General features: G+C 54.9%; 2 protein-coding genes across 4 annotated transcripts; one reads left to right on the top strand and one right to left on the bottom strand.

The window, feature by feature from the left end:
* The first annotated feature begins 2,131 nt into the window (after positions 1–2,131).
* Positions 2,132–21,393, top strand: ABCC10 (ATP binding cassette subfamily C member 10). Of its 2 annotated transcripts, none has more exons than XM_014837416.3 (22): positions 2,132–2,284; positions 2,614–2,785; positions 4,603–5,821; positions 7,193–7,420; positions 8,043–8,199; positions 8,484–8,593; positions 10,239–10,318; positions 10,939–11,110; positions 12,332–12,430; positions 12,841–13,030; positions 13,791–13,868; positions 14,009–14,203; positions 14,620–14,773; positions 14,967–15,156; positions 16,876–17,219; positions 17,553–17,722; positions 18,235–18,395; positions 18,705–18,958; positions 19,905–20,050; positions 20,150–20,247; positions 20,493–20,605; positions 20,923–21,393. In XM_014837416.3, exons 1-22 carry the CDS (start codon positions 2,176–2,178, stop codon positions 21,074–21,076), a joined length of 4,593 nt encoding a protein of 1,530 aa, XP_014692902.2. In that variant the 5' UTR covers positions 2,132–2,175; the 3' UTR covers positions 21,077–21,393. The 2 variants fall into 2 exon arrangements, with proteins under 2 accessions (XP_014692902.2, XP_014692903.2); XM_014837417.3 differs by having other exon boundaries at positions 2,201–2,334.
* DLK2 (delta like non-canonical Notch ligand 2) lies at positions 21,302–25,867 on the bottom strand. Of its 2 annotated transcripts, none has more exons than XM_044776742.2 (6): positions 25,607–25,867; positions 24,983–25,113; positions 24,647–24,710; positions 23,541–23,671; positions 22,951–23,095; positions 21,302–22,240 (listed from the first exon to the last, which is right to left on the bottom strand). In XM_044776742.2, exons 2-6 carry the CDS (start codon positions 25,056–25,058, stop codon positions 21,505–21,507), a joined length of 1,152 nt encoding a protein of 383 aa, XP_044632677.1. In that variant the 5' UTR covers positions 25,059–25,113; positions 25,607–25,867; the 3' UTR covers positions 21,302–21,504. The 2 variants fall into 2 exon arrangements, with proteins under 2 accessions (XP_044632677.1, XP_044632676.1); XM_044776741.2 differs by having other exon boundaries at positions 24,983–25,193; positions 25,607–25,841.
* Between the last annotated feature and the right edge of the window lie 369 nt (positions 25,868–26,236).

Genomic DNA, 26,236 nt, shown 5'->3' with positions numbered 1-26,236 from the left:
ATGACAAAAACACTCAACATACTGGGAATAGAAGGGAACTTAACCTGATAAAGGTCATCTGTGAAAAACACACAGGTAACATCATACTTAATGGTGAAAGACTGAATGCTTTCCCCCTAAGATCAGGAACAAAACAAGGATGTCTACTCTCACCATTTCTAGTTAACATTTTACTGGAGATTCTAACCAGGGATAGGCAAGAAAAATAAATAAAAGGCATCCAAATTGGAGAGGAAGATATAAAATTATCTCTACTTACAGATGACATGATTTTGTATATAAGAAATCCAAGGAATCCACTAGAAATGATTATAACTAATACACAAGTTTAGCAAGGTTGCAGGATACAAGATCAATGTTAAAAAAAAAATCAATTGTAGAGGCCAGCCCGGTGGTGTAGTGGTTAGGTTCACATGCTCTGCTTCGGCGGCCCAGGGTTTGTGAGTTCAGATCCCAGGTGCAGACCTGCACACTGCTCATCAAGCCACGCTGTGGTGTTGTCCCATATACAAAATAGGGGAAGATTGGCACAGATGTTAGCTCAGGGCCAATCTTCCTCCCCCCCTCCCTAAAAAAAAATCAATTGTATTTTTATACACTTGCAATGAGCAATCCAGAAATGAAAGTAAAAAAAGAAAACATTATGTTAAGTGAAATAGGCCAGTCACAAAAAGATAAATATTGTATGATTCTAAGTATATGAAATACCTAGACCAGTCAAATTCATAGACAGGAAGCAGAAATGGTCACTGCCAGGGGCTGGAGGGAGGGGGAATGGAGAGTTAGCATTTAATGGGGATAGAGCCTCAATTTGGGAAGATGGAAAAAGCACTGTAGATGGACAGTGGTGACGGTTGGACAACAACGTGAATGTACTTAATACTACTGAACTGCACACTTTTTAACGTGGTAAATTTTATGTTATGCATATTTTACCACCATAAAAAGAAAGAAAGGAGGAAGTGCTGATACACGCTACAACGTCGACGAACCTCGAAAACATTACGCTGAGTGAAAGAAGCCAGTCACAAAAGTCCATATTATATGATTCCATTCATACGAAAGCCTAAAATACGGAAATCCAGAGACAGATAGTAGATTAGGGCTAGGGGTGGGTGATGGAGAATAAAAGACTGATAACTAAAGGGTGCAGGGTTTCTTTCTGAGATGATGAAAATGTTCTAAAGTTTATTGTGGTGATGGTTGAACATATCTGAACATATTTTTTTGGCAAGAATATGTTATTTTTCATAAGGAGGCACACCACGTCTGGTTGTCTCTCTCTCTGAGTTAGCAGCCATTGACGATCACTGCCTAAATGATCCATTATTGGGGGTGTGAAATGCAAACCTACATTTCTTAATTTGTAGCAACTGGAACATTAATTCCTGACATTAGAGACACCAGGCTTCTTATTGAGATTAAACAAGATAATCACAGTTATTTGTTATTCACTAGTGTGAAGTAGATACCAATACCAGGCCCAATAAACAGTAAAACTAAGATGCGGAAGTAACTTACCTAAGATCACATTGCTAAGAATTGGCGGGGTCAGGATTCGAACCCAGGTCCGTCTAATTATAAAGCTTATATTCTTCCCACTGCTTCCCTACAAGGTTTATTTATTGTTGGACCCTAAGCATTTTAAATTAACTATGCAACTCTCCAACAGTACTTTGGCATTGGTGTTATTGCCCCCTTTGTACAAAGAAACTGAGGTTTAAAGAGGTTAGGTAACTTCCCCCAAACGATACAGCCTTGGAATAAGGAAGAAAACGGTTCAAGCGTCATTAAGTGACATTATTCGTCCGTGTAGCACGCATGTTTGGCATCCCAGTTCTGTAAGCTTTAAGAATCAGAGAGTGCAATGCATGTGACTGCTAGTAAACAGCAGACAGATGAGAGAGAACACTTTCCGCGAGAGTGTATGAATGACGTTGCATTAGAGCCGAGATCGGTCCACACGCAAGAGAGGCAGCACAGGCGTGCCGAAACGCAAGGACGCCACAGCAGCAGCGCCCCGCTTACCGAGGCCATCGGAGGCCGAGAGCCGTGCGCATGAGCGCAGGAGCCCAGCGAATGGGAGGGCCAAACGGCGCCTGAAAGGTCATCCCGCCTCTAGGGGGTGCCAAACGAGCTTGGCCCGCACCACACCCCGGCAGCACGCTCTTTTGCATGCACCAGTGCACGGGATCTCCGGGTCCGGTGGAAAGCAGCTTCTTCGGGTTAGAGGTTCCGGATGTCTGCGGCGGGGACACAAGGCAGGGCGAAAAACCGAGGCTGAGTAAGTGACCAGTCCAGAAACCCAAACCACCTCCCTTTCTACCCCTTGAGGTAACGCCAGATTCGGCGGGATCTGGCTTCGGGGCGGAAGCAAAGGGAGGCCCTGCTTCGAGGGCGGGGTTAGAGTCGGGGAGACCCGGCTGGGGCGAGCTGTCCGGGCTCGCTGACACCACCCGCCTTCCCGGTCAGCGTCCTGTCCCCATCCCCACCGCTCCCCCACCACCCTCGCCCCCGGGTGCAGGCTCCCAGCCTGGACCTCGCCCTTGGGAACACGGATTGCTCCTCTCTGGGAGGAACCTTCCCTCCCTCCGCCCTCGGCTTTCCCCGCAGGTGAGGCTTCCATGGAGCGGCTCCTGGCCCAGCTGTGCGGCACCAGCGCGGTGCAGCCGCTCCCGGTGTGGGAGGGGGACACCACGGGCCACTGCTTCACTCAGCTCGTGCTCAGCGCCCTGCCCCACGCGCTCCTCGCCGTGCTCAGCGCCTGCCACTGGGGCGCCCCGAGGTAGGTAGAGACGGGTGCAAGACATCTGTCCGTGTGCGCCTGCAGACCTCACCCGAAACTCTCATCTCCGCGGCGGTGTAACCAGAATACGTAGTGAGGTCTCTGGAGGAGGGCAAAAGTAGAATAAAATCACCACTTTGCAGCAGTGTGGCTGTTTTGGGGCAGGTGACCTGTGTCGACGAAGATAATCCATAACCAATCTGTAAATGAAAATTTGGGTGAGTTTATTCTGAGCTTAAATTTTAGGATTATAACCCGGGAGAGTCTTTCCACAAAGGAACAGAGCACTCCAAAGAAGTGGGGGTACACAGGGTGTTTATATACCCTCAAAGAGTATGTTTCACATATGATTGAAATGTCCCTTTTACAATAGTCACGAGGCTGCTCTGTCAGCACAGCGATTGATGGAAACGGTAGTTAGGTCTGCTGTCTCAGTGAACGCCGCGGGGTGGCAGGTGTGTTGCCTCGGGCTGGGGGGGGGGGGGTCACAGGTGAGCGCTGCAATCAGTTCCCAGCCTAAAGAAAGATGCTTAATCTTCAAGGAGATGCCAACGTTGGGAGGGGGAGGGAAGTTGCACCTTTATCTCAAGGGCCTTTGCTCTTGCCATAGGGAGTCTCTAAAGCAGATACACAATGCATGCTCAACGGCCTAGGTCAGGCCCTTTTGGAAAGACAAGGTCAGGCCGAATTAGGTTTACACCAAATGGCTTCCTCATATACTCCAATATATCCTATTACTTGCCATTTTTATTTTTCACCTGTCTTCTCTGAGCCTCCTAACATTATTGGAAGGTTAAAACAGATAATGCATTTAAGCATATAGCGCAGTGTGTGGCACATTTTTAAAGGCCTGATGCGTGGTAGAAATCATCACTTTTGTAGATTTTCAAATTATAAGACTGGTTGATGGCCAACTTGGGGCCAGTGTACCAGCCTCCAAGGGCCCCATATTCTTTCTTCTGTCCCCACATCTTAGGAAATAGAATTATTACCTGTTGACTTTCATTCCAATATAAACCCCTCCATATAACTGTGATCAGCTGGACTTTTTAAAATAAACCCAAAGCATTTTAATCTACGATTAAACTTTGTCGGTAGCCTAACCCTACCAACAAAGGGAGTGACAGATTCAGTTTCGTGCACCTTCGTGGCATTCTGATATTCACTGCTGCAGCTGTGTTTTCCTGTACTTGATTTTAGGGCAGACAGATCACCCTTTTGTTTATTAGCTATGTTTTTTGCATGACAAGAAGATATAGACAAAACTAAAGAGGTTTTTGTTTAGCTAATGGAGTCACAAAAATGATCCACACCGTCTTCTACAACCATCGGTAAAACAGAAAGTAGAATATTCTGAGGTTTCATAAAATTTAGGCTATAGTGTTAAAGTATAGAAGCTCTATGTAAGTCAAATTTTTATTCATGTAATGGTGCTTCAGGTGACTTTAAGGGTTATTAGGTAGATACTTTTGTGAAAATGAATACTCATCCCTTAGTGAGTATCTGTATGAAAATTTAAGATTTCTTTTCTAATTAGAGTCTCCATGTTCAGTTCAACCTTAACTCAAAATTGTCGATTTCTGTGGTGAAAGGATGATCAGAAATGGGGTGGGTAGATTACAAAATGGATTAGGTTAATCCAGGAAGACTTCCTGGGAGAAAAGACCCTGGATTCCAGGGTAAAATGGCATAGAAATAAGGTGTGCAAGACAGAAAAGGGAGTTGATTCTCTCTAGGTGAGTGATTTATTGGAGGTATGTCTGGGCCCTGAGTCAGCCATGATGTGCTTCCTTTTCTCTTTTTCCCCTTGTCCCCAGGTATCCAGATTACATCCTACACTGCAGTTCTGGCTGGCGCATCCGACTTGCAGCCTCCTTCCTGCTCTCCATCTTTCCACTACTAGACCTCCTTCCAGTTACTTTGCCCCCAGGGGCAGGCCCAGGGCCCAAAGGGCTAGAGCTACTAGCAGGGGGCGTGGCAGCTGTGGCCTGGATGAGCCACAGCCTGGCCCTGTGGGCATTGGCTCATTCCCCTCATGGCCACTCCCGGGGACCCTTGGCTTTGGCTCTGGCTGCCTTCCTGCCAGCCCCAGCGCTAGTGCTGACCCTGCTATGGCACTGTCAGCGAGGCACACTGCTGCCCCCACTTCTCCCAGGTCCCCTCTCCCGCCTGTGCCTTCTCATCCTGCAGCTGACTGCACTCTTGGCCTATGGACTGGGCTGGGCAGTCCCCGGGGTGCCACAGGAACCCTGGGCCCAGGAGCCCTTTCTGTCTGAGGGACAGGAGCCTGAGGTAGCTGAAGATGGGGAGAGTTGGCTGTCACGCTTTTCCTATGCCTGGCTGACACCCTTAATGGCCCGTGGGGCCCGTGGAGAGCTCCGGCAACCCCAGGACACTTGCCGACTGCCCCACAGGCTGCACCCAACCTACCTGGCCCGTGTCTTCCAGGCACACTGGCAGGAGGGGGCCCGGCTCTGGAGAGCCCTGTATGGGGCGTTTGGGCGGCGCTACCTGGCACTTGGACTGTTGAAGCTGGTGGGGACCATGCTAGGATTCTCAGGGCCCCTGCTCCTGTCCCTCCTAGTGGGCTTCCTGGAGGAGGGGCGGGAGCCACTAAGTAACGGCCTGCTCTATGCCCTGGGGCTGGCCAGTGGGGCCATACTCGGTGCTGTGCTGCAGAATCAGTATGGCTATGAGGTGCGGAAGGTGACACTTCAGGCACGGGGGGCCGTGCTGAACATCCTGTACCGGAAAGCTTTACATCTGGGGCCCAGACGCCCTCCTGCTGGGGAGGCCCTGAACCTACTAGGCACTGACTCTGAGCGGCTGCTCAACTTTGCTGGGAGCTTCCATGAGGCCTGGGGCCTGCCCCTTCAGCTGGCCATCACCCTCTACCTGCTGCACCACCAGGTGGGTGTGGCTTTCGTGGGCGGTCTGATCCTGGCACTGCTGCTGGTACCTGTCAACAAAGTGATTGCCACCCGCATCATGGCCAGCAACCAGGAGATGCTACAGCACAAGGATGCGCGGGTTAAGGTGAGAGGCTGCTTGGGGTCTCTTAGCAGTCTTGAGACCCCACCCAGCATCCTGGTCCCCAGGTCCTCCCATGTATGGTGCCTGAAGGAGTGAGTGTGATCTAGAAGTTAAGACCTCAGACTGGAGAAAGACAGACATGGGTTCACATCCCATCTCTACCACTTACTGGTTTAATTGCCTCAGGCAAGTCACTTAACCTCTGGGCCTCTGTTTCCTCATTTGTAAAATGAAGATAATAGTAGTTTGCCTCATAGGGTTGTTGGGATCATATGAGATAATGCTTGGTACAGTGCCAGTCACAAAGGAAGCACTAGATAAATGTGGCCCGTTAGTAATATTATAGTTTCAGCTCATGCAACCCTAGGAGATAGGAAGTAACCTGTCTGGGACCACATGGGTTTTAAATGTTAGAGCCAGGACCCAAGTCTCCCACCTCATCTCGGGCACCATCCCATGGCCGCATGTGGAGAGGCCTAGGAGAACCCCAGCTACCCCTTAGGGGTGGGCTGTGGGGAAGGGAGGAGGTCACTCTCCTGCCTGGGCCAGTTCTAGGTGTTGAGGGTCTGGCTGAGTCAGTTCTGGGTTCTGCAGTGATGGTGGGGACCTTTACAGAGGGGATGGCAGGCTGGGGGTCTATACGGCATAGTTGTCAACCTCTCACTGGAATAGCTCAGAATACTAACAGGCAGGGGGAGTGTCCCTGATAGCTAGTTACGGCATGAGGCCTTTTTCCCTACCTGAGACAGCTACACGCTAGGTCTCCAGGGCCATCTGGGAAGGCTCCAGTGCCTCCCTGGCTTGCAGGCTGGGGATGTACAAATGTTACGATCCAAGAATTTCCTCTGGCCTTTGCCTTTCTGGCCTGGGCCCATTGACCTGTGTCACCCTGAGCTGTAGTACAGCCTCCTACACCTGTATACTCCTACAGGCATAGTTCCCACACTACCCAAGCCACGGGCCAGACTGGTGACCAGCACCCGAAGCCCACATCTTCTGGCTTTGGCAAATAGTCCTTAGTCCCTCATCTAATGGAAAGAGGGCTTTACCCCAGCGGGTAACGCCCCTGCACTTTCCACCACTTCATCTCCTAGGATGGTGGGGGGATTCTAGCTCCAACCTGCCCCCAGCCAGAGCATATGGAGGAGAAGTGAAAGACTGGCAGGGCAAGCAACCCAGGGCTGTAAAGGGTTTGAGGGCGGGGTTTCCAGAAAGGGTTGAGGAGAGGCGGAAAAGCAGGGCTAGGGAAGTACGGAGTATCTGGGGGCTCAGAGTACTCAACGTGCTCTGCCGGGACCCTGGGGAAGACGGGCCAAGGAGAAGACACAGGAGCAGTGTCTCCACTTCACACTGCTCTCTTTTCCCTGTCCCTAGCTCATGACAGAGCTACTGAGTGGCGTTCGGGTCATCAAGTTCTTCGGGTGGGAGCAGGCGCTGGGGGCCCGAGTAGAGGCTTGCCGGGCTCAAGAGCTAGGGCGACTCTGGGTCATCAAATACCTGGATGCGGCCTGTGTGTACCTGTGGGCTGCCCTGCCAGTTGTCATCTCCATCGTCATCTTCATCACCTATGTCCTCATGGGGCACCAGCTCACTGCCACCAAGGTGAGGACCAGGAGGTGAGGAGATGGCTGTAGGAAAGCATGAAACCTGCAGTGCAGTGGGGAGGTGGGCTCAGGCCCTCAGTAGTGGCTGGGAAGGAGGGAAGGAGGATCCCTGGCTGCCTTATCCTTTCCCAACCAAGGGGATATTCTCTGAAGGGGACTTTTTCTGGGGCCTCAAATATATAACCTTCCCTCTGAAGGAATTCCTTTTTTCCCTCTCTTCCTCCTTGCTTTCCAACTTCCAGTCAGGTCCAGACTCCATGTTAGGTCCCCTTAACCCCATTCTGATGGCCTTGGGAAAGAAAAATCTGATCTAGTGCTGGGTCCAGCCAGGGCTAGGTGATGTTGCTACTTGGAAATTCCGAGAAGTTCTCAAAATGAGTGAGGCCTGTGTGCTTATCAAGATGTAACCTGGATCCCTGAAGGACCATCTGGGATTTCTAGGATTCTTGGAGTGGCCACCTCTGCCACCTCTAACCCAAGGATTGTCCAGCCAACCCCTCAGTTCTGCCGCTGCCCTGCCCTTCCCTCCACAGTCCAGTCCACAGGGCCACCTGTAGAACAGGCCTTCAGATAGCTCCCGGGCTTCAGGTGATGCTTCACCCCTCCTCTACCCAACTTAGGTGTTCACGGCTCTAGCACTGGTGCGCATGCTCATTCTGCCCCTCAACAACTTCCCTTGGGTGATCAATGGCCTCCTGGAGGCCAAAGTGTCTTTGGACCGGATCCAGCGTTTCCTTGACCTTCCCAACCACAATCCCGAGGCCTACTACAGCCCAGGTAATGGGGAGCTAGAGGGCAGAACCTGGCACGGGTGAGGAGGGAACTGTAGCCCCTTGGGCGCTGTACAGACATGCTGCCAAGAGAAGCCAGAGGCGGCAGAATCCAGGCCGAGCAGGTGGCCATTTCCTCGGGGAGACTCCTCAGACCAAGACTGAGGCTGCATTAGTTCTGGGTGGGTATATAAGGGACAGACAAGCCAATGACATGCCCCTGGTTTACCCTCCCTGAGCTGGTAGGTTGTGGATTAGAAGCCCAAACTGAGTGATTTCTTCCCTGTTCAGACCCCCCCACGGAGCCATCTACAGTATTGGAACTGCGTGAAGCCCTGTTCTCCTGGGACCCAGTTCGAACCAGCCAGGAGACCTTCATCAGTCACCTCGAAGTGAAGAAGGTTCGTTGGTCAGACACCCTGGGGGCGTCCCCAGACTAAGGAGGGAGATACAGACTCAGTGACAGATAAACAAGGACGGAACCAATTGTAGCTAGACGGCCCTGTAGCTCTGGTTACTGAGGGAGGGACTGGAGGGGTTTGTGGGAGCAGATTCTAATCGGAGAGGAGGTGACACCTCGTTTTTGAATGCCGTTCCTCCAGCACACAGCTTTTTCAGAGTAGTCACATCTCTCCTTGGTCTTTAGACAGCTCACATCCTCCCAGTCCAGACCAACAAGTAAGTTTGTCTCCACGTCCCTCAGAGGCTGTTGAGTTCTGAACAGACTGCAGAGCTTATCCAGCATCTCCCCCAAGCTGGGGACCTGGGGAGAGGCGCAGCATCCCTTTTGGAGAAGGATCTTGCAAATAGGATAGATAATCCTCTATTTAGCCTGGTGAAAAGGAATCACACCCTGTGACTCATACCCGGCATGCATCGTCAAAGGAGCACTTGAAAGAACATTCCTGGCAGGACAGTGACTCCTGTTCACCCCTGTCCTGAGTTTTCTTTCTCCCCTGACCCCTTTCTAACCCTTTGCCCCACAGCTCAACCCAGCATTCCCCAGTGGTACCTGAACTGCCTCCACCACATTTGGCTCACATTTCTGGCTTGGGCTGTATGTTTTGTTTTGCTTTTTAGTTCAGGCAAGACAAGGCTGGAATTTTTCAAAGGAATTTTACTAGTGTGTCAGTTGGGGCTTTTTTGGATATAAGTCAGAAACCCACTGGAGCTAGCTTAAGCAAACAAGAATTTATAATAAGGATATGGAGAGGAATTGCAGAATCCAAAGGCAAACACACAGCCAGATCTCAGCAGCCACCCAGAACCAGGCCTCGACTCGCAAGCTGTCCTTCTGTCTGCTTCTCTGTATTTGTCTTGTTCTTCTCTCACTGTGGACCCACTCCTCTGAGCAGAAGATGTGACTGCAGAGAGCCCGCCCACTCACAGACTGCAGCCCAAAAGAGAGAATTGCCAGGGAAGGGTCTAGGATCGGTCCAGTGCCCACTTGTAATGGGTCAATCCTGGCTGGCAGGGTGGGGGCATCACAGACACCTTCTGGGAGCCCCACCTATTTCTAGAGGAGGAATTTTTTTTTTCCCTTTATGTACAGGGAGATAGCTCCATGAATGTATGTTGCAACTCAGAAATGAAGGGAGAACAGAAAGTTTTAAACTGCAAATCACAGAAATGGGTACCTGTGCAAAGCACTGCTTTTTGCGCTGAGATGTTGGAAGTTTAGCCGCAGGTGGACTTAGCCAGCCCAGCATCCAGGCCCCAAAGCCTGGAGTCCTCTCCCCTTCCCCATTCTGGGATGCCTGCCTCAGAGCTTTCCTTGGAAGTGCTTGGGAAGTTTTCCTCCCATTCTCGCTGGCACACTCCTCCTCTTCAGAGACGCAGACAGTGACACTGATAGCTCCTCTGAGTGGAGAATAAAACACCCCACTTCTCTAGGTCCAGCACGGTGTCAGTCACTGAGCCACAGCTCTGCCTGTGGGGTGGAGATCCTTCCCTACAGACTAACTAGGGCCTAGAGAGAAACCTCCTGGGATGACTGGCAGCCCATGGCCTCCAGAGGGAGACCTGACACGTGTGGCTTCCTTGCAGGGTGTCCTGGTGGGCATCGTGGGGAAGGTGGGCTGTGGGAAAAGCTCGCTGCTGGCCGCCATCGCTGGGGAACTCCACAGGTAAGCAGCCTCTAGCACCCTCAGTCCTCAGCTCCACCCTTCAGCAAACACTGACCTATCCCCTGCTGTGTGGTGGACACCTCTTTAAGGGCCAGAGATGCCAAGATGAACAAGACCCGGTCCCGTTCTTGGGATACTTTTCAGTCTGGAAAGGGGAGGGTGGTCAAGAAAATGAGTTATCATAATCGTCACACCAGAGGGTTCTAAGTGCCATCTTAGCGAGTGGAGAAATAAATGGAAACATCTGGCATCAGCTGCTCTTTCAGAAGATGTGGTTGTGCAGGGAAGGGATCCAGAGAGGAACAGAGGTGTGAAGCAGGGCCTTCTTATTTCACGGTGAGAATGAATGACTGCAGGCTGGTGGCCATACTCTTCTGAGCACATCTAGATTTGACAGCTGCTTGGCTGCAGCCAAAGAGAAATTTCTCTCCTTCCCAATCCAGAATGAGTTTGCAGCCTCATGAGGACTCAGTGGCTGCCAATCCAGAGAGCCATGTGACATGAAGGGGGAACCTCTGTCGAAGATAGCAGTCTGGAGAGGCTTCTGGGAGGCAGGGGCTGGGCTTGGAAGGACCCAGTTGGGAACCAGCCCCCCATGATGCTGGCCTGGCTCTCTACAGGCTGCATGGGCAGGTGGCAGTGTGGGGGCTGTCCAAAGGCTTTGGCCTGGCCACCCAGGAACCCTGGATCCAGTTTGCCACCATCCGAGACAACATTCTCTTTGGGAAGACATTCGATGCCCAGCTGTACCAGCAAGTGCTAGAGGCCTGTGCCCTCAACGATGACCTCAGTGTGAGTGCCTGGCCCTCAAACCTGGCCGCCTGCTTCCCTGTGTCCCTGACACCTCAAATCAGAGCCTTGCTTCTCTGGAAAGGGGTTGCTTCTACCCAGGCACCATTTACCTAGGGCTGGCTGTCAGGCTTCCGTCCTCCCAGAGTGTCGAGTTGCTCAGTTCCCCCTTCCACGTAGGGCCCAGAGGAGTGGTGGTCACTGGGTGTTCCACACAGCAGTTGGGGGAACTCTGAGGCCTCTGGGGCTAGAGGAGGGTTCCCTACGAGGCTTAGCTCTCCGTAGGTCTGACTAGTGGTTCTGGTTCAAGAGGCCGTCCCTCACCTCCCACTGGGAAGGCTTGGGAGGGTCACGGTTACTCTAGGGAAGCCTGGCAAGCCCTGGATCCCCCGCACCCAGAGAACTAGAGTTAGGGGAATGAGATTCCAGATTTCTCCCATGCCTTCCCCACCCAGCCCCCATGTCCCCTGCAGGACTGTCACCACTACCCTGTCCAGGTAAATGCGGAACTTCCCTAGAAAAGAAGACCTTTGACTTTGACCATGGGGCATCCTATGTTCATTTATTTATTTCTACATCAGGCATTTTCCAAATGTCTGCCGGGTACTGGGAACTGTTCTAGGTGCTAACAGAAGAGATGAATAACAAAGCTTTCCCTCAGGGGACTCACCCTCTGGTGCACCACAGGTGCTTCCTCTGGTTTGGGGACCCCTTACCTAAGCGGACCACTCCTGAGGCCACAGGAAGGCTCAGGGTACATTCCTTCTCTAAAACCCTATGAAAGCTTTCACATCAATTTTGCCCGTCATCATCCTTGCCTGTTACAAAGGCAGGGTAGTGGGTATGATGGAGTGGTTAAGAATCTACGTTCACGTCCTACCCCTTACTTACTAGCTGTGGAACAACCTTGGGCGAGGTAGTTACTCTGAGCTTTGGCATCATCTGTGAAAAGGAGATAATGCCAACTTCATAAGGTTGTCGTGGGGGTCGGATGAGAGAATGCCTGTAAAGCGCTAAGCACATAGAAACTGTTCAACAAACGCTAGTCATTGTTGGAATTATGGGTTATCCTCTCTGGCTCACTCACCCCAAATTTAAGTCCAGTCTCCTCAAACTCCCTGGCTCTCTTGACCCCCCACCATCTCTTCCCTGCAAAAGGTTAGGAAGTGGGGTACAAGGTACTGGGGAGCTCGCTGACCAACACCGGGGGGCCTGTCCTGTCAGATCCTGCCTGCTGGGGACCAGACAGAGGTGGGGGAGAAGGGTGTGACCCTCAGCGGGGGACAGCGGGCCCGGATTGCCCTTGCTCGTGCTGTATACCAGGTATGTTAAAGATGGGGGAGTCTGGAGCCTCGGGAGCTTGGCTGAGAGAGAGGGGATGGGGATGTTTTTGTCAGCATCTGGTTTCTTCCCTCCTTACTCCATGTTCCTGAGGTATTGGTCCCTTGGTCATCCCATCCACCTTTTGTAGAGTCAAAGCAGAATTAAAGGCCCTTTAAAAAGCCATTATGTGGCTTGAGTTGCTGGGACCCAGCAAAGTTGAGCACTGGCCTTGCTTGACTAGGGGGAGTCCACCCTCAGGTCTCACCTCCTTCTCTACTGCTGTAGGGGTAGCCCCCAGAGTTCTTCTCGACTATCTTCTCTGACTGCCTCAAGATCACGTCTTAGGAGAGGTCTGGGTTCTGCCAGAGGACCTGGGCCTTGGTACCCATGGTGTCCCCACCTCTCCCTAGGAAAAGGAGCTCTATCTCCTTGATGACCCTCTGGCTGCTGTGGATGCACATGTGGCCAATCACCTGCTGCATCGGTGCATCCTAGGAGTGCTGAGCCACACCACACGGCTGCTCTGCACACACCGCACTGAGTACCTGGAGAGGGCTGACGTGGTGCTGCTGATGGAGGCCGGGCGCCTCGTCCAGGCAGGTAATGTCGGCCACCAGGTGGGAGCCTGGCCAAGTAAGGGACCCATCTGCCTGGGTGTGACAAGGGAAGAGTGGCAGATGGATTGTCAAGTGCATAAACTGCTCCTTCTCTGTGTGTGGCCTGGGCCCGGTCATCCTTCTGTCTAATGGGAGGCCCTCTCCTGCCTTCACAGAACTGGTGTGAGGAAGTGGAGAGCAGGAGGGAACGGTGCACACCGGTGAAACGCCAGTGGATGTGGGACTTGGGCTTTGTGACTGGGAGCTTCAGGAGCTTAGAGGCCCAGGATCTCTGAGAACAGTCTGATGTTCTTAGAGAAGAGAAAGCAGTCAGATTTAGAACAGTCTTTTCATTAAAAAAACAAAAAAACCTCTGAAGGAGTATTATCCAGAGGGATGTGACCATCTGCATGTTCAGCGGGAGAGAAACAGGAGGAAACGGGGCTCCACCAGAGTGTTAGGAATTTCGTGAAGCATGAGGAGGAATCTCTGCAGTAAGGAGAGGTGACCTCTGGACAAGGTGCTTCTGAGTGGCCATGACTCTCCTTCTAGGGCTGAGCATTTTCTGTCTGTGCTGATTGGACTCCAGACACAGAGGAGTGAACTTGATGGTCCTGCTCAGAGGTGGGGGTCCAGGGAAGGGTCCTGTTAGGAAGGGTCAGGTAGGACGTCCAAAGAAAATAGGAGGTGGATTGGCACACACATTTAGAAAGCCATAGTATGTACCCAGACAGCCCCTCCTCATCTCTCCTGCTACCTTCCAGGGCCTCCCTCTGAGATCCTGCCATTGGTGCAAGCTGTCCCCAAAGCTTGGGCTGAGGATGGACAAGAGTCTGACTCAGGTATGGCCCGGGGGTGAGAGGAAAGGGCTTGCTCTTCACCCCCACACTGGAGAGATATGTCTGCTGCGGTTCTGAAACACTGAGGTTTTCAACTGTTGTCCTGCAACCTTGTTCACCACTGATCTCCCTGATCCCTGCAGCCACAGCCCAGTCAGTACGGAACCCAGAGACAACAAAGGAGAGGCTGGAGGTGGAGGAGAGCACATCTGGCCGCCTACTGCAGGAAGAAAGCAAGAAGGAGGGCGCCGTGGCCTTCCACGTGTACCGAGCATACTGGAGGGCCATGGGCTGGGGCCTGGCCCTAGCCATCCTCCTCTCTCTGCTCCTCATGCAAGGTAGGAGTAAACCCTGGAGCCTCTTATCCCACCCACAGCCCTGTTGTCTAGTCCCCATGACATCCATCACCTTGTACTAGTCATTACAAAGCCCAGAGACTCACCAAGCTTGGGCAACAGCTGAGACAGGAGGCAGGCCCCCAGTTCTGAGAGCGTCCCAGGGGCCAGAGGGGTGCGCTCTACAGCCGTCTTCTGATCTGCCCCCCAGGCTAGCTCCCATTCTGTAAATTCAAGCTCACACTCTCCCTGGATCTGAAGGGCGACGGCCCAGGAAAGAAGCGCACACTAGGGAGGACTTGGGAAGGTGGCAAGGTGGGGAGGGCCAGGGGGGTGAAGAACGGTAGAAATCAGAGTCAAGGGCAGAGAAAGGGGGTGTTTGACTAGAGGGAAACTTTCTCCTTCCCGTCCCCACTCAGCCACAAGGAACGCTGCTGACTGGTGGCTCTCCCACTGGATCTCTCAGCTGAAGGCAGCCAAGAACGGCTCCCAGGAGGTGCTACCCTCCACCAGCCTGGGCTCCACTGGGCTCCTCTCTGCCCAACTGCTCCTCTTCTCCCCTGGAAGCCTCTAGTGAGTGACTGGGGCTGGGGCTAGGACCAGGTCTGGTGCTCCCAGAGTGGTTGTCAGGCAGGCAGTGAGAGTTGGGGGCTGGTGTTCCAGGGGCTGTATCTTCTGGAGGGCAGGGAGAGGTGGCCTGGGGAGGGGAAGGGACCCCTGAGTGGCCCTACTTTTGGTTACCCACAGCCCCCTCCCCACCACCCAGCACTTCAGTATTCCCACTGCCCAAAGCTGCCCCCAATGGCTCCTCAGACATCCGTTTCTACCTCACCGTGTATGCGACCATTGCTGGTGTCAACTCCCTCTGCACCCTCCTCCGGGCAGTGCTCTTTGCGGCGGGCACCCTCCGAGCGGCCGCCACCCTGCATCGCCGCCTGCTGCATCGAGTCCTTCTGGTGAGGGGATGGGGGGGGTGGCATGGGGGAGCCCTCCCAGGACCTGGGCTGCATCGGGGGCCCCCATTCTACCTCCTAGTCCTCAGGAGAAAATAGCCCCTCACAGTCGGGTACAGCCCTTAACAACTTGAGACCTGGAGAGGCCGAGAGCAGAGCGGCTGCCTGCATTCAAACCCAGTTACTTAAGCCTGCAGCTTTCTCATCTGGAAAATGGGGAGAAGAGAATCTTCCTCAGAGTCACTTCTGTTTTGGACTTCAAGTGCAGAGGGCTGAGTTAATCACCCCTGAGTTTGTGCGGGTCCCTTTTTTGTTTTATTTATTTATTTATCCATCCCCTTTTACATGCATACCCTATTTCCATTTTCCCTCCTTTCCTTGATAAGCAACCATTCTAAGTGCATTTAATTATGTATCTTTTTGTTTGTCTTTTTGCAAAATGCCTATGTTTTGTGTGCACACATTTTTAGAAATGACATTCTGTTTCTTAGTTTTTATTTAGGGCTGTTTCTGAGATCCATCCCTGTTGCTATGTGTACATCTAGTCGAGTGGTAACCCATAGACTTATTATGAGGGTTAAATTAATTAGTATATGGAAAGTGCTTAGGACAGTGCCCGGCACATACTAGTGCTCAATTAGCAATTATTATTAATAATATTGTTATGGTTACAAAGCCCTTTCTTGTCTGTTATCTTCTTAGGGCCTCATAATAACCCTGTGAGGTAAGTGCTATTAGCCCCAATTTACAGATGAGGAAACTGAGGTTCTGAGAGTGTAAGTAACCTGAGCAAGGCTGGTTCCATGGAGAGCCAGGCCATGAACGCAGTGACAGTCAGGGAGCAGCTGTCCACTGTCCTGCCTCTCCTGCAGGAGCCAAGGAGGGGACATCTTCAGACTGAAAAGGGATTTTCTCATAAGCTGGCAATAGGAGGTGCTTCAAAAAGTACTTTGACCAAGTTCCCTGCCTTGAGATAGGACTGTGCCCCAAGTAAAGACAGAGAGTTGGAGGACAGGGAAGGGAAGGGGCTGTCTTTGAGACTGTACCTCCCAACAGGAATCCAGATAGCTAGCAGTGCCTGAGCACTTGCTCCGTGCCAGGCAGACGGTGCGAAGCACCTGCTCTGCGTATAGCCTTTAGTCCTACTAACAGCCCTCTGAGGTGCACTTCCATTATTACCTCTGTTCCTGAGGTGACGAACAGGGGCCTTGAAGAGATTAAGCCTCTTGCGTGGGGTCTCGCATGTAGTAAGTGGTAGGGCTGGGATCCGAGGATCAGGCTGACTGCAGAGCCTGGGCGCTTAACCGTGAGATAATACTGACTTTGACTGCCGCCCTCCCCACTCCGTCCAGCCACAGGTAGTCAGGGTGTTCCTCCTGACGTCTAACTACATCTCATTCACTGGTCTTCTTCCCCATCTTCCAGAGAGAGATTTGCTCCCTGCCCTTGAAAGGGGAGTAGGCATGTCCAGCAGAGGCAGAGGAGTGGCCAGCATGGCCTCTGAGTCACCACTGGCCTGAGAGTTTCTCTCTATCCCACCCTGGAATATTCCTCCTCTAATCTCTGCCAGCCCCTCCTCTCTGCCCCCAAACTCTGGGGACACTTTACTCCTTTCCTATTCTCTACCTTGGGCCTTCCTCCCCACCCCATCTTTCCCCAGGGCTGCCCCCAGCCCCTTTTCTGCCAGGCCTTGACCTCACCCAACCACACCCCTTCTCCCAGGCACCAGTGACTTTCTTTGACTCCACGCCCATGGGCCGGGTCCTAAACCGCTTCTCCTCCGATGTGGCCTGTGCGGATGACAGCCTGCCCTTCATCCTCAACATCCTCCTGGCCAACGCAGCAGGCCTGCTGGGCCTCCTGGCTGTGCTGGGCTCTGGCCTGCCCTGGCTGCTGCTGCTGCTGCCACCGTTGAGCGTCATCTACTATCGTGTGCAGCGCCACTACAGGGCTTCCTCGCGGGAGCTGCGGCGTCTCAGCAGCCTCACCCTGTCTCCACTCTACACCCACCTGGCTGACACCTTGGCTGGCCTCCCCGTTCTCCGAGCCACTGGGGCCACCTACAGGTGTGTGAAGTCTGCCTTTCCCAACCAGAGCCAGTGGGATGAGGGCTGGGGGAGGGGAGAGAGGGGCCCCTGAGAAGGGCTGGAGAGAGGAGCTTCAGTTCTCCTGAAAAGGGAAGGATGGGTGAGGCACTAGGAGAAAGAGAAAGAAACAAAAAAGGGACCATGAAGCAAAGCAACCCCCCTACAAAAGAGCACACTGGCCTCTCTCTACTCCTGAGGTGAGGCCTATGGGTATGCAGATCAGCTCCAAGAAGGAGGCTTTCTGCTGGGAAGGAGTCTGGGCGGGTCAGTGCAACAGTGGAGCGTCCTTGCTTCCTTCCTGGCCTCCCCCAGGTTTGAGGAGGAGAACCAGAGACTCCTGGAGCTAAACCAGAGGTGCCAGTTTGCCGCCAGCGCCACGATGCAGTGGCTGGACATTCGGCTACAGCTCATGGGGGCTGCAGTGGTCAGCGCCATTGCAGGCATCGCCCTGGTGCAGCATCAGCAGGGCCTCGCTGACCCAGGTGCCACCCTGGGACCCTTCATTCTCACCTCAGAAGCATGTTATTCCTACCCCTTGTCCCCTAGCTTTCCCTCCACCATCCCCCCAACATTTCCTCCTCCCACCCAGAGTACCCTGTGAGGATATGTTGTAATTCTCATCACCCCCATTTTAGAGTTGAGGAAGCTGAGTCTCAAGGAGTGACTCGCCCAGGTGGTGGTGGATCTGGGACTAGAAGGAGTCTTCTGACCTTCTGCTCCTTGTCCCTGCCCTGCCCCACTCCATCCCCAGCACTCTGCCTGGCCCACCTGTCCTCCACCTGTCACCTCACAACCTCACCACAGGCCCATTCCACTCCCTTGCATCTAGTCTCCTATGGCCCTGGTCTGGGTCCTGGCATCTTCTTGGTTCTCTGCTGGCTTCCTTTAAATGCCCACAGTTCACAGGTTGGGATTCCCCCGTTCTGCCTCACCCCTCCCTGCATGCCTCCCAGTGTCCAGGCATCCCCTAGCAGCTGGTGCTTCTCTCCCCCAGGACTGGTGGGCCTGTCACTGTCTTATGCCCTGTCCCTGACGGGCCTGCTTTCGGGCCTGGTGAGCGGCTTCACGCAGACGGAAGCCATGCTGGTGAGCGTCGAGCGGCTGGAGGAGTACTCCTGTGACCTGCCCCAGGAGCCCCGGGACCGGCTGCCGCAGGTAGGCCTGCACCCCTGCCTCAAGCCTGGGCGCTGGAACCCTGAGGGACCCTCCTGATGGCCTCAGTTCCTTTCCTTTCACTCCTCACCATCTCTCTCAGCAACTCTAATGTCCCTGCGTGATGTCCCTGTTCTTCATGGTGCCCCTTGTCTTTGTGTCCCTTCTCCCCATCTCTCCTGCACTTGCCCCCATTCCCCCTCTCCTCTCATGCTGTCTGCTTCTCATTCTCTCCTCCTTCTACTCTCCAACCTCCCTTCTCCTCCTCATTCCTCCCCATCTCACTCATCTCCCTCCATCTCCCACCACTAGCTGGGCATCGGCTGGCTGACCCAGGGGAGCGTGGAGTTCCAGGATGTGGTGTTGGTCTACCGGCCAGGGCTGCCCAATGCCCTGGATGGGGTGACCTTCCGCGTGCAGCCTGGAGAGAAGCTGGGCATCGTGGGCCGCACCGGCTCCGGCAAGTCCTCCCTATTGTTGGTGCTCTTCCGGCTGCTGGAGCCCAGTTCCGGGCGAGTGCTGCTGGATGGTGTGGACACCAGCCAGCTGGAGCTGGCCGAGCTCAGGTCTGGAGGGAGAAGAGGGGAACCAGACTACTAGCACTTAGGAAGGCCCAGCCAGGAAGGCTGTATATAAATTTAGGGCAGCCAGGGCGGACCAGGGGGCGAGGTGGTGGATAGGATGAGCAGGCGAGGAGAGCGAGCTCCTAGTGCCCAGGCCCAGATTCACACAGTCTTCAGTGTGACCCAGGCCCACCTTTCAGCTTCATCTTTCTTGTACTTCCCAGCATACACCCTCCACTCTAGACCACTAGTCACTGCCTCCTGAGTCACCTCCCAGGTGCTGTGCCGGACACTGATCCCCTCAGCTCTCAGGCTCGGCAGGTGGTGCTTGGGACAGCTCAAGACCTGGGCCAGTGGCCCCTGGCCACAGTGGCCTCATCTGGGGCTAATATCTCCCCACCCCCACCCCCAGGTTAACCTAGTATGGTTTTCACTGAGTTCCATGACATGGGAAAGGTAGAGAAACTCTGGCCTAAAGGCCATTGCTGATCCCAGGCCCTGCCCCTACCCTACCTGCCTCTCTTCTAGCCTGTGGTGGCCTTACCTCAGCTCCACCATACAGCTTCCAGGACCCAATTCCAGGCCCACCTCCAACCTCGAAGCATCCCTTCCCCATTCGTCTCCGGTCACTCCTTGCCTGTCACTCCTGTCCCAGTTACTGCTGGAGTCAGGACCACACAGTTTAGTCCACTCTTGTTCTCTGTTTTTTGCACCTCGGTGAGATGTAAACTCCTTAAGGACTAAGTCTGGGCCTTTGGTTTCTTTGTATTCTTCATAGCACTGCACAGTTCTTGGTACCCAGCTGACCAGGGGAATAGTGGGGCTTATGTTCAGGTCTTATCCCCAAGCTTCCTGGAAGTGCTAGACCTACAGCTAAAACCTGTGCTGGAGCAGAAGTGGCTATATCTTCAGCCTAGACCCCATGTCCTGTCCTCTCCTTGTCCCCCAGATCTCAGCTGGCTATCATCCCCCAGGAGCCCTTTTTGTTCAGTGGGACTGTGCGGGAAAACCTGGACCCCCAGGGCTTGCATGAGGATAGGGCCCTGTGGCAGGCTCTGGAGCAGTGCCACCTGAGGGAGGTGATCCTATCCCTGGGTGAGTACCAGGCCTACCCTGCAGGGCAGCAGAAGGAGGGAGCAGGGAGGAAGCAGGGAGAGGCCCGGGACCTGAGGGTGAAGATGCTGTGCCTTGCAGGTGGTCTGGATGGTGAGCTGGGTGAGGGGGGCCGGAGCTTATCCCTGGGGCAGAGGCAGCTGCTGTGTCTGGCCAGGGCTCTCCTCACAGATGCCAAGGTAAGGCAAGAGAAGGAAACATTCAAGAGGGCCAGGAAGAAGGCAGGGGATATGTCTGGGGTGAGGAAGTGGGTTGGGGAGAGGACTCAGGGCACCAAGTTAGTTTCCTTTTAGAGCTGGAGGTCGGGAGCTGTAGGCTAGGCCGGGCTGGGCTGGCCTGGCCAGAAGTGGGGGCTAGTGGTTGGGTAGGAGCCAAGGCTAACCCTCTTCTCCCTCCTCCCCCCCACTCCCTCCACATGTTCCAGATCCTGTGCATTGATGAGGCCACAGCAAGCGTGGACCAGAAGACAGATCAACTGCTCCAGCAGACTATCTGCAAACGCTTCGCCAACAAGACAGTGCTGACCATTGCCCACAGGTGTGCAAGCGTCCAGAGTGAGAATCTAACCTGAGGTTATTGCCTCAGGGACCCAGAGCCTCCATTCCTCTCAGGGCCCCCAGGGGTCAGGGCACTAGAGACTCCAACCCCCCATGAATCTCAGCTCTTCATTCTCCAGGGCCTTTATAGCACATTGTCTGAGGGAATCTGCTCCCCCTCCCCTAGCACAGAGCCAGGAGGTAAAGCCTGTGGGGCAGACCTGTGCTGTCCAGGAGAAGAGAGGAGGGGACAGGGGTCACTTTTCTTCTTTAGGGTTTTGTCCCTCATCCCTCCACTGACGACCGTATCCCACACAGGCTCAACACGATCCTGAACTCGGACCGGGTGCTGGTGCTACAAGCAGGGAGGGTCGTGGAGCTGGACTCCCCTGCCACCCTGTGCAGCCAGCCCCACTCGCTGTTCCAGCAGCTGCTGCAGAGCAGCCAGCAGGGAGCCCGCTCCTCTCCCTGAAGGCCCCGAGCCCAGTGCCCACCCTCTCCCCACCCTCTGCCAGGCAGGTGCAAGAGGCTGGCTGCTCGTTTACATCTCCTCTGTGGCTCTACCTCTCCCTCATTCCCCAGAGGGGAAAAGAGTGTCCTGGGTTCCTCTTTGGAAACAGGGACAGAGTCCCAAGTCTCCCCCAGAACCAGGCCTCTGCTCTGGCCCTCTTGCATCTGCGACTCCAGGCAGGTTTTTCTGGCAAAGGAGCCAACTTGTACTTTCATAGTTTTATTTGATAAAATTCCCATCTTACATTCTTGTATTAAAAAAATAATATTTCTGATGTGAGGCTGAGGTCCCTCAGTGTGTGTACCCTAGCTGAGGGGTGGCAAGAAAGGACCACTCCAGACTGAGGGGTGGAGGAGGTGAAGGAGGGCGCCGGAAAGCCTCACCTCCCATCACAGTGCTGTGGTCTTTCCAGGCTCAGGAGACAGGTCAGGCGGCAGGGGGAGCCCTGCTGGCAGCATGCTGACCTGACACTCCTGGTCCTGGCGGGCTGGGGCATAGTGTGGGGGTGGATAGCAACAGGGTCCAGGGGGGCAGATACCCCGGCGCCAGGCCCTCAGGGTCAGCAACACTGTGGACAGGACTAGGGCAGCAGTGAGGGCTCCAAACACCACCACGGCCACCAGGCTAGACTCACCTAGCCCAACCTCCTGCCTCCGTACCACCTCTTTCACTGAGATGCGCAGCAGACCAGCCCCCACGCTGTGGGGGACAGGCCCTGTGGCAGGTACCACCACAGCCGAGGTGGGCCCCAGGGGGCTATCTGCTGTAGTGGCGGGGTCCGGGACAGGTAACACTAGCTCACAAGTCTTGCCGCCATAGCCACTGGGGCAGAGACAGTCAAAGTCATGGACACGGTCCCGACAGCGGGCCCCTCTCTGGCATGGGCGGCTGGCACAGTCATCCAGGTTGATGGTGCAGAAGCGTCCAGCAAAGCCCTCAGGGCAGAGGCAGGAAAAGCGGTTTATGCCATCCAGGCAGGTGGCGCCGTTCGCACAGGGTCGCATCAGACAGTCGTCCACATTCACCTCACAGCGGGCACCCACAAAGCCCGCCAAGCAGCGGCACGTGAAGTTGAGGGCATAGCCATTGTCGTCCTGGCATTGCCCGCCATTCCGGCACGGGGAGCTGGGGTGGGGGTGGGAGAGGGCATTGATACTGACTGACACCTACAGGGTAGCGCAGGTCAGCATCCTGACCATTGCCCCCCTCCTCCTAGCTACGTCACCTTGAGCCACTCTGCACCTCGAATGCCTCATTTTAAAAACAAAAATAAGAATAGTACCCAGCTTCCCAAATTGTAAGGGTTAAATGAGATAAACCAATGTCAGGCAGTCAGCACAGGGCCTGGCCCAAAGGCAGGGCTCAAGGTCAGTGTACTCTTACCATCCTCGCGGGCTCTCAGGCCTGAGGCAGATGAGGACAAGTCCAGTCCTGCAGGCCCGTTTCCTCATTGAGAATGAGGTGTAAGGCTGCCATATGGAACCTCCTTAGGGGCTGCATCCCAGCCTTCTTGGGAGGCTGAGGGGAGTCCTAGGGCCTCTACCTCCCCACACCCACTGTCCCCAGTCAGAGCTGTCACACGTGGATCTGTTATACCTCCAGCTCGTATAGATATTTTGTTGAAGAAATGGTTCAGGTGGTACAAAAACGTTGAGAAACCCTGAACTATGGACACTTTGGCAGGCTGGGGTTTTATCTTCAGGTGTCCGCATGTTGGGCTTCTGACCCTCAGCCCTAAGACTTCGCCACCACCCTCTCAACAGTCCTGCCTCCTCCATCTTCCGGTCACCAGATTCTGTCTGACCGCCCACTCATCCCACCGGGCCAGCACTCACCCTGCTTGCTCACATGGTCCAGCTTTGTGCTCACAGTCACGCCCATGGAAGCCTAGTGGGCACACACAGTGGTACTCGCCGCCCCCGTCATATACGCACTGGCCTCCGTTCCGGCAGGGGGACTGCGTGGTACAGATGTGCTCATCTGGAGAGGAGACCCGGAAGGCTCTGGGATAGCCCCTCACGTCTGGCACCCAGACTTGCCCAGGCCCCACCCAGGGCTCTGTGGGTATGGCTTGTACTACAAACCCACCCTGGGTTGGTATGGTGTCAGAGAAAGCAACAACAGTGAATTTGGAGTCAGGAGGCTCCTGGCACTGTCAGTCTGTCTCAAAGTGACTTTGGACAAGTATCTCATTTGTGAGTCTTGGCTTCCTCATCTGTAAAATGAGTACAATTTTCAGCAGCTGCCTCATGGAGTTATGTTGAGGACCAATTCAGACAACAGATAGGTATAGTCTAAAATGATGAAATACCATGTAATTGAGGGATTGAGCCAGATACAATACCTGTTCAGTAAATATGGATGGATGTTTTCCCAAGACATACATTCTCCCTAGCCCCACAGCCAACTGTCTCTACTCCCCTACCTTTGTCACAGAACTTGCCCGCCCAGCCACTGTGACAGATGCACTGCCAGGGCTGGTGGCAGGTACCATGCTGACAGCCAGGCATCCTTACACAGCGCTCACAGTGCAGCCCCTCCCAGCCTGGGTCGCACCTGATGGGGAGAAGCACAGGGTCAGGGCTTCGGGTAGGGGATCTGAGGAAATGGAGGAGGCAAGACCAGAGCCTCTAGAAAACAGAAGGACGTATGACAGCCCTAAGGGAAAGCAGGCCCTAAGGGAAACCAGGTGGGTGTAGGGCTGTGCAGGGTCATGGGAAACATGGAATCAGACCATCAGACACAAGCATCAAGTCCTCATTCTGCACTTACTTTCTGATGCTTAGTTTTTCTCCTCTGTAAATTGGGGATACACCTGGTAGGGGTGTATTAAATTAAATAAGATGATGTCTGTAATTGCCCCCAGTACCACTCCTGGCATGTCTGAGGTGCTCAGAAACGTTTGAAAAGAAGAGTGACCTTGAAAGGTCACCAGGACTATCTTCCCACCCTGATTCCAGGGCAAAGGCCTGACCCATGTCAGAGAGTCCCAAACACCCCAGCCTGACCAGCAGCTTGCCCTGTCAGTTCATTTCCTTATGTCCAGACACCCTTTCCTCTTGCTGCCAAATTTGCCCAACCCCCACCGCAGTGAGTCAATTACTCAAATTCAAAGAGAAGGACCCTCTTTCACAAGCGTTTCTCCCCAGCAATCCTCTAGCAGCCTTCCGTTTCCAGGCTAAACCTAACTCTCTTTATATCTTTCCTTTATCTCCCTCTCTCCCCGTGGCTTCCTATCTCCAAACTCTCTCAAGCTTCAGGTCTTTCTCCTGGTATCTTGAGGATTGTTTCAGAATTCCTGGATCAAACTGGTGAGAGTAAAGTGGGAGACACAAGCCAAAAGCCAGGCACAGGGGAACCGGGGGTGGGGAGAGGATGGCCAGCCTGCCCTGTGTGCCATGAGGGCATGGCAAGCGAGCAGTAGGGCCTACACGCCTAGACAGTCTGTCCCGGGACTTGACCTGGTTGTGGGTGTGGAGGGCTGGGCAATGGGGAGCAAAAAGTTTGGGAGCACGTGCTCGGGAGAGGTACCTGCAGGAGCCGTCAGGCGCACAGCAGCCATGGGCTAGGTCACAGGAGGCGCTGCAGTCATCAGCTGCAAGAGATTGATGTGGGAGGGGTGAGCCCGGGGTCAGGGTTCCGCTCCCTGAGATGCGGGGGCGGGAGAGGATGCGGGGTCCCGGTAATTGGGTGGGTTCAGCTCTAGGGCAGGGCAGAAAAGACACTCATTCCATTCCAAAGACGACCTGGGTCGGCCAACCGCGCGGGTCGGAGCGTCTGCAGTGCTGTCTCTGGCCGGCAGAGGTCAACGTGAAAGCGAGGGACGGCAGGACAGGGCCTCGACATGAGCCCTGGGGGCGCGCTCACCTCGGGCAGGCTGAACGGGTGCCCCTAAGATGCACAACAGGCACACGAGATGCAGGCAGCGGCAGCCGCTGGGCATGGTCAGCGCCGGCCCCAGGAGGGACGGACGGATGGACGGACGGACGGACGGACACCTGTGGGACGGCACAGGTTGGGAGGCAGCGGGACGCGGAGATAGCGGTTCGGACTCCGGTTCCGAGTGACAGGAGCGGAGCTAGGAAAGGGGCGGCGGGACAGAGTGGGGTGGGGGTATCGAGGGCAGGGGCGGCGAAGGGTTGAGCAGGCGAGGGGATTGGAGACGGGAACCTGGGAGCGGACTCTGTGGGAAGAAGGCGACGGATGGGCAACGCAGAGCGAGGTCAGGGCGCGAGAAGGACCAGGCTGGGAATGCAGTCGGACGGAGGAGTCCGCGGGGATGGGGACAGCGCCGAGAGGCAGCCTCGAGCACGGAGGGGACGCGAGGGCCGGTTCCAGGCCGCTAGCCGTCTCCGCCCCCCACCCCCGACCCCCAGGACTTGCTCCCACGTCCCCTTCCGATCTCTGTCGCGCTCTGCTCGGCCGCTGCGCGGGGCCTGGAGTCCCCAGAGCGCCCCTCGCCCTGCGCTCCCCTGCCCTCGCGGTCCTCACCTTGGACTGGGAGGCGGCGCGCCCCGCGGCGCAGAGCGAGGCCGGATCCGACGGGCTCCGCCGAGGGCCGAGCTGGGGCGGGGGCCGCCCCTAGCGGGCCGCGGGGCCGGGAGCCGAGGCGGCTGCCATGCGAGCCGAGTGCTCGGGAATCTGGGGCTCAAGGCGACCCCGAGCGGCGGCGGCGGCGGCGGCTCCTCGCGCGCGCTTAGGCCGCCTGCCAGGGGCGGCGTGTGCCGGCGGAGCCCGCCTCCCCCTCCCTCCGCTCCCAGGGCTGCCGCGGGCCCGCCCCCCGCCCCGCTGCCACGCACCGCGCGCACCTCGCCCGGAGCTCGCCCCTTCCTCCGCGGCCTCGCCCTCCCCTCGGCCCCCACCCTCCGCTGCCGCCCAACCTCTCCGAACCTCGCTTTCTTCAAGAAAGGAGGAGATTATGGGAGCCTAAATGGGAGCAGACTGTAAAGTGCCGGCCAAACGTGCGCAGCCCTATTATTCTCCGATCTTGCATCCCCGCTTTCCTGACCTGCGCCTCTCACCCCACGCCCCACCTCTGCTCTCACCAGTCCGCTTCCCATCACGCTTCTCATATATACCTCATGCCCGCTCAGGGCACATTGCTGCTCCCCGCCCTCCTCC

Source organism: Equus asinus, chromosome 8 (assembly GCF_041296235.1).
Source record: "Equus asinus isolate D_3611 breed Donkey chromosome 8, EquAss-T2T_v2, whole genome shotgun sequence".
NCBI classification, from domain to species: domain Eukaryota; kingdom Metazoa; phylum Chordata; class Mammalia; order Perissodactyla; family Equidae; genus Equus; species Equus asinus.
Note: the sequence above shows the minus strand (reverse complement) of the source record. Positions and strands in the feature narration are given on the sequence as shown.

Excerpts from the sequence above, each read along its gene's own strand:
- ABCC10 (XM_014837416.3), top strand. The coding sequence starts at position 2,176 with ATGCACCAGTGCACGGGATCTCCGGGTCCGGTGGAAAGCAGCTTCTTC. Across the intron at positions 2,285-2,613 it reads GGGCGAAAAACCGAGGCTGA|GTGAGGCTTCCATGGAGCGG; the intron begins GTAAGTGACCAG and ends CTTTCCCCGCAG. Across the intron at positions 17,220-17,552 it reads GCCACTGGGGCCACCTACAG|GTTTGAGGAGGAGAACCAGA; the intron begins GTGTGTGAAGTC and ends GGCCTCCCCCAG.
- DLK2 (XM_044776742.2), bottom strand. The coding sequence starts at position 25,058 with ATGCCCAGCGGCTGCCGCTGCCTGCATCTCGTGTGCCTGTTGTGCATC. Across the intron at positions 23,672-24,646 it reads GCGCCTGACGGCTCCTGCAG|GTGCGACCCAGGCTGGGAGG; the intron begins GTACCTCTCCCG and ends TCTCCCCATCAG. Across the intron at positions 23,096-23,540 it reads GGGCAAGTTCTGTGACAAAG|ATGAGCACATCTGTACCACG; the intron begins GTAGGGGAGTAG and ends TCTCCTCTCCAG.